This window comes from Neolamprologus brichardi, chromosome 23 (genome assembly GCF_056152115.1).
Source record: "Neolamprologus brichardi isolate AB-2024 chromosome 23, ASM5615211v1, whole genome shotgun sequence".
Classification (NCBI taxonomy): domain Eukaryota; kingdom Metazoa; phylum Chordata; class Actinopteri; order Cichliformes; family Cichlidae; genus Neolamprologus; species Neolamprologus brichardi.
In genome coordinates, this window is record NC_142125.1 from 17055613 (window position 1) to 17062500 (window position 6888).

General features: G+C 39.2%; 1 protein-coding gene across 9 annotated transcripts in view; it reads right to left on the bottom strand.

Annotated features, from left to right (window-relative positions):
* Positions 1-2054: 2054 nt before the first annotated feature.
* Positions 2055-6888, bottom strand: part of lrrfip1b (leucine rich repeat (in FLII) interacting protein 1b) — a 23553-nt gene continuing 18719 nt past the window's right edge. For 8 of the 9 annotated variants that reach the window (XM_035912624.2, XM_035912622.2, XM_035912621.2 and 5 more), the window contains one exon: positions 5112-6888. This exon is cut by the window's right edge and continues 618 nt beyond it. In XM_035912624.2, coding sequence (XP_035768517.2) covers positions 6023-6888 — 866 coding nt within the window. In that variant the 3' untranslated portion in view covers positions 5112-6022. The other variant, XM_006802002.3, reaches the window with a different exon arrangement.

The following is a 6888-nucleotide window of genomic DNA, read 5'->3' on the forward strand; positions in this document are numbered from 1 at the left end:
GTTTACGTAGAGCAGACAACTTCATAATGTTCATAATATTTCACTCAGTCCAGTAAAACATATATTTTCTTCTGATTTCATAATGTCACATGAAATAACAAATATAAAGTAATTTATATTGTTGTTCCTGGTTAAGATTATGTTTTCTGTTAGCATGTCAAAATTCTACTAATTGATGGGTGAATAACTCTATAATCTATTTAGAGAATCAGAATCTCATTCTGATTTCTCTGTGTTGATAACATACAGTTCTTTAAAACCTTTCCATTTAAAAGTGCATCTCATACTTTTGTGCTGCTATACCTTCATGGCTAGTCTGCTGCTAACTCCCTGTAAGTATTGCCAGGCTATGTCATCCCCCATCTCTATAAAAAAAAAAGAAAGAAAAAGAAATGTCCATTGGCGTGAATGGGGTGGCTGTAGCTCAGGTGGCAGAGCAGGTCAGCCACTAACCAGAAGGTCGGTGGTTCTATCCCAGGCTGCTGCAGTCTGCATGCCAAGTATCCTTGGGCAAGATACTAATCATCGGAGTGTGAATGTGTATGAATGTTAGATACTTAGCACTTAAGAGCTTAGAAGTAGTGCTGGTGTGAATGAATTAGTTGTATAAAGCGCTTTGAGTGCTCAAACAGAGTAGAAAAGCGCTATATAAGAACAAGTCCATTTACATGGTGCGACTCTCCATTCAATGGCTCTTGTAAATATTTTAGAGAGTCACCTGTCATGTCTGCAAGTAACCAGTTGTCAGCTGCAAATTGATGTGCAATGACCAAATCACTTCTTGTGGACGCAGCTTTAGAAATAAGAATGTAAACATGTTTGCTCATGTGCTTCTAATGCGCAAGTCCATAACATGCAACTGTTCCAATTAGACTGTTTGTCATTTTAACTGAATTTTATCGAAGCATACCCAAAACAGAGTCCACTGAGACAGTTCAGGTGGCCGACCCGGAGGCTGACGACAGAGACGGAACAGGTCCGGAGGCCAGCCGTGGGGAAGGCAGCGGCGTCGACAAAATCGGTCCGGAGGCCGTCTGCGCTGGCAAAGAAGTCCAGTCAGCGGTCTGGGAGCGACCTGTCCATTAGTGTTATGAGTCACCTTACAGTGAGATGACAAACAGCAGAAGGTCACGTCCCTCAAGCCAATCCAGTTTAGTACTACAGGCAAGTGGATGGTGGATTTTAGCTGAGAAGGCTTGTTCATTCACAGAAACCACAAACACAATGAGATATTGCATGAGTTTAATTGAATACTCCATCACACTGATCAATAAAATCAATAAAACCCCACTGACTGATATATTGACACCCTGCATCCTAATCAATAGGACAGCCGATACAATAAAATAGATGAAAGTTTCCCCAAACATGAGATAAAATATTGCACACTGAATGATCAGGATCAGCTTGTATTGATGATTTCTGCTCAGCAGGCAGCGACCCGTACATTCACAAAAACATCAGAGATTATTGATTATCAGATTAACACTTGCAGAGTTTGATCCAAACATCCTTCAACACCCAGAGAGACAAACATAGGTGCTGCCGTAGAAAATCCCTCTCACTGGATCAAAACAGCAATTCAAACTCTTCATCCATCCATTCATTCATTCATTCATTCATTACATTTACAAGCTGGTGATTTAACATCCCAAGTGCCAAGAAAAGTCCCAAAATCCAACACAGAGACACAAGATGACCTCCTCCACTGTGGCCACATCTCCTTCTGTTGCCTGGTTCCATCAATAAAACATACTGGGTGGGGCTGGGCACTGCTATCTGGGTTAGGTTCCTGTCCAACAGCATCTGGCCCCACCAAACTGAAAAAAAAAATCTGACTTAAAATATTACAAACACCAAACAAGGAGTCTGGTGTTATCTGAAAACAGGAAGAAAGAAAAAAAAAATCCATTACCAACAAAATATTTAAAAAAAAATATATATATATATATATAGATAGATAGATAGATATATCTATATATCTAGATAGATATATATCTCTATATAGATATCTATCTAGATATAGATATCTATATCTATCTATATCTATATAGATATCTATATCTATCTCTCTCTCTCTCTATATATATATATATAAATTTCTATCAATCTGCCCCTCAACTGGTCAAGTCTCTGTGGGAAACTGCGCACCCAAGTGTTGGAGAAGAGGTAGTGCCACACTGCACACAGATGGATGCTGATGAGGCAGATGTAGAGTTTGTTTTAACACACCTGGAGGGCCAGGTGGGCGATGTTTACCCACACTGGGACACCATGACTGCAGCTTTGATGGTTTTTAATGTGCATTAGGAGCGTCAGAGGGTAAAAACACAGATAAATGGTCACATTCTGTTTGCTTAGTTTCGTTTTTAAGTCTGCACATTCTGTAATGTGACCTTTAGATATTGGATAATAGCTAAATAAATACAAAATCAGGTATTGGGGTTGGATATCAGAGGTTGGATATGATGATAAAACACTGAATTTGGGGCGATTTCATAGGCACTTTCCTGCTTCAGCTCTTGTTTAAAAATGCTCATGAAAACTTTACCCTATAATATATGGTCTACTGAAACGTATTTTGTTCAAGGCAACCTATATATTGTGAGAAGACGTGCTGCAGTCATGCCGCATAAATATATTTGGTTTGGTTTTGTTCCAACAGATCTCACTAACATGAACAAGCCACAACTATTCATGTATATCCATTTGAGGCTGCTTAAGGTTGAGGCTTTCCTAAAAAGAAAAGGAAAAACAATAAAATACTGAGTACAGGTAGCATCGCTCAGCCTTTAGGGATTGATAAAAGCACAGTGAGGCTGGTGACTAAATAAATCACTTCCAGTCACTGACTAAACTGGCCACAAGCATTAAAAAGTGATCACTCCTTTTTCATCACCTATCATGTGTAAACTATTTGATGAAAGACTGTAAAGCTTCTACAAGATGGCCTGGATATGGACTTCCATGTCCACAGATAATGCTCGATATGGGATTGTTTAAGCAAGATAACCATGGATGTACTATGAAGCTTCTACAAATGGCTCTAGTAAAGACATACTGAGTGGAACCAAAATTTCTTAGCTTCCGCTGGGGCGTAAAAAGTGTTGAGCCAACATGCTGATTTTCGCTCTAACTTCTGGAACTAAAATATGTGGATGTTGAACTAGAATACATTGCTTTAATGCAGTGGAGGTTTTTGTGTCTCCTGGCTCTATCTGCTCTGTTTTTTTGTCCTCTGAGGCTTGATGGATGGACAATGCTACAGTCTGAAGTCCGATGCGGTAAATCCTGCCATGACTATGGATGGCATGTGTTCACAGAGCTACATTAAAGATCACATTTCATTTTCTCAGATTCGGGTTTTGGTTTGTTTTCACTGCCTCAGCAAACTCCACATATCTGGTGCTTATTTAGAGTAAAATCAAGCACTCGCAAAGACATTCTGTTCAGGTCTGATTGTCTCTGAAGATGAAGATGGGAAGAGCAATCACTGCTGGGCTAGCAGGGCATTACGGTTGGCCTTCATCTTCTCCAGGCGCTTGGAGAGGTGGCTGTTACTGGCCTCCAGCTCATCAATCCGATCCAGAGCTGAGCGGAGCTGCGAGAAACATAGAAACAACAAATGTTCCTTACTGCTCACATAGAAAACAGCGAAGACAGAATACATGCCCAAGAAACCAGAAAACACAAAGCAAGGAAAGTCAACTCCCAGACAGAAGGTGGTGCTCTCACCTCTCTCTGCAGCTTTCGTTTCTCTACCTTTAGCTCATCTTCGATCTTCTCTGCGTTCTCCGACGCCCCTTTATAGCGACTCACCTGACCCTCCAGACGGATTACCTGAGGACATCAACAGCAACATGAACCGTCTTATTTAAGGCAGATAAAGTTTCAAACTTCTTGATGAAGTCAGATGAAAGTGGACTTTTAGGGAGGGAGTGAGTACAACTAAACAGATTGAAAGTTTTGTTGTGTTTCCTGGCCAAGCTACAAGAAAGACCTACAGGAGCTTTTATGACATCCCACACATCTTGACTGATCCCCTCATTGCAGCTATAACAGCTCCTGCTCTTCTGGGAAGGCTTATGGTCAGACAATGATGTTTTGACATTTGCAGTCTCCATTTTACTTCATATCAAAGGTATGTGATGGAGCAGATATTAGGGCTGTGTGCAGGGCGGCTAATTTCTTCCACAGCAAACTCATTCATTCTAGCTTTTATGCACCTCACTTTGTGCACAGTGGCACAGAGTGCTAGAAGAGAAAAGGACCTTCCCCAAAACGGTTCACGCAAAGCTGGAAGTAGAGAATTTTCCAAAATGTGACAGTAAGCCGAAGCATGAACATTTTCCTTCAGTGGAACTGAGAGGCCTAGATAAACAGGGATTTACAGTTGGTGCGGTCAAACACTTCTGTCCATGCTGTGCACCTATGATAAAGGTGCTCCAAAGATTTATCTTGTTTGAATATTTCTGAGATTGAACCCATTTGGGAAGGAAACACTTAAGCATGTCAGTACTTACATTTTGTTCAAGCGTGGTGACTTCCTGTTCAGATTTCACTAATTTGAATTTAAGGTCACTGATTTGTCTGTTGGCATCTCCTACAGAAAAGAAAATCAAACGAACAAAGAAACTTAATGATCATTTTAATTATTATGTAATTTTACTGACAACGAATCCACAGAAATTTTACAAATCCAATGTACATTTTGTGAATACTACAACAACGACAAAACTAAACAGAAAACATGAAACTGAAGAATGGCAAGGGGTAGATGAGGAAGATTAAACAGGACGAAAGATTAAAAAGGATGAAAATGATGAAGACTCACTCTGCAGTTCTAGCAGATGAGAGTCCATCCCGTTCTCCAGACGATCGTTCTCTGTATTCTGAACTCCTTCTGTGACGATCTTCTGTCTCTGATCCAGCTGAGACTGCAGTAGCCTCACCTGTTCACACATTCAGAAGCACACTTCATATACTTGGCTAACATCGGATTAAACAAATCTGCAGTGGAGGTGCTTTCCAACTTTATAATACAGGCAACTCACCTGATCCTGTAAACTCTCTCTTTCTTCAAAAAGTTTTTTCAGCCGAAACTCTGAAACAGCAGAAAAAAATAAGTCCAGGAAGCAGTCATATTATTTTAACCTGAATCTTTTTATGGTTTAACCTTGAATTAAACATCAAACACTGATTCGGCACATCTGCCTTTCATTATAATTTTATTGATTGTGAGCAGAGTGTCCCTTTAATTGTGTTGGAAAAGATCTGTGCTAATCCTTCCCGAGAACATTATGAGTGATGCATTATGTGAGAATAATAATAAATCCTGTAAATGGAAGTTGAAAGCTCCATTAAGTAAAGTCCTTTGACTAGTTGTGGTTTTTCAAACACACTTTGCATGTGTTGTGTCTGAGCAGCTGAAACATGATAGAAAATATAAAATGACTCAATGTAGATCCTTGAAAAGCTAATCTACAACTCTGACTCTGAAGTTATCAGTTCTTTAAGTTCTTTAAGTGTACTGGGCACCAATTTGAAGCCTTTCTGCTTCCTCAAGCCAAAAATTACTTAATACAACTTTAAATTTATTCATGATGGAAAATTTCAAATGTAAAATACAGACAAATATTCTTTTCAAACAAGTACGTTTTATTAATCTGGAAAAAAAAAATACCATCAACCCATTTAAACAGAAATAAACTATTGATTTCATGTAATTGTTTTGATGCCAAATTCATGGCAGTTAAAGTTTACAGCTGCTTACCCTTGTACAGTGTTGCAATTAACTGTCAAGAAAACAATTTCCAAGCAGTCAGCTTATAAAAACATGTCAGTAAAGAACATATTTATAGGTGAATGATTTAAATATTCACTTTATTTATTTGATCAGTTCAAATACTTAAGTACTGATAACAGTACTGATGCTTCATTGATATTTCAAAGTCTAATAATTTAGAATCTAAAGCTCCAACACTGTGACTACTAAATCATCATTTCCTTCATTCTTGTGATTTTAGGAAATGCTGCACTCAGATTTTTTATTTTTCCTGCAGTCGGAACATGACTCTCTCTGTCTTCTGCGGCATTTCATGCTTCCAACTTCAGCAAGAGTCTCCATTTCCGTCTGTTGGCCCTCCTCGTTGATCTCCTCACAACTGTCAGTGTCTCCAACCAACTCCTTTGAATTTTTGGCAGCTACTACATGACAGCTTTGACTTTTGAATCTCTTTGAACTTGTTGATGAACCCAGATTTGACCCAGACACCTTTGCTGTGGCCTCTTCAGGTTTAGTGAAGTAGGAGTCGATAAAATCAAAAGGCTCTGAGCAGCTTGTTACAGTTGTTTCATCTATATCAGCAGGATTTCCTCCAAACAATTCTACCACTTCCATTTCATGGGTTTTAGACATGATCCTTTGTGCCTTTTGGTCAGCATTCATAGGACGATCCAGATTATCTGCATACAGTTTACTTGTGGAGGCTACTTCCAACATCCTTGAAGCTGAATTGTCTCTCAGTAGGCCTAAAGGTCGGGTCAGACATTTTTCCACATATTTATTAAGTGTAGGATCCATCATGTGGCCAGTTTGCTCTTTGTTGTGCTGACTAGGCTTGTTCTTTAATATATTTTCCAAATCTGAAGTCCACTTTTGAAGAGATCCCAGAATTTCTGAGAAGATTTGTGAGATTTCAACTACAAAAACTTGATTTCCAGCAAATCCTTGGTGGACATTTTGAGTCATCTTTTCCAAACCAGCACGGATGTCCAGTGGAGCAAATGATGTTGATGTTTGAATGTTACGTTCTGCACATTTGGAGGAATTATGTCTAGCTGGTTCATGAATCCTCTGGTCTTTAAGTTCTTCGGGTGATTGAGCTG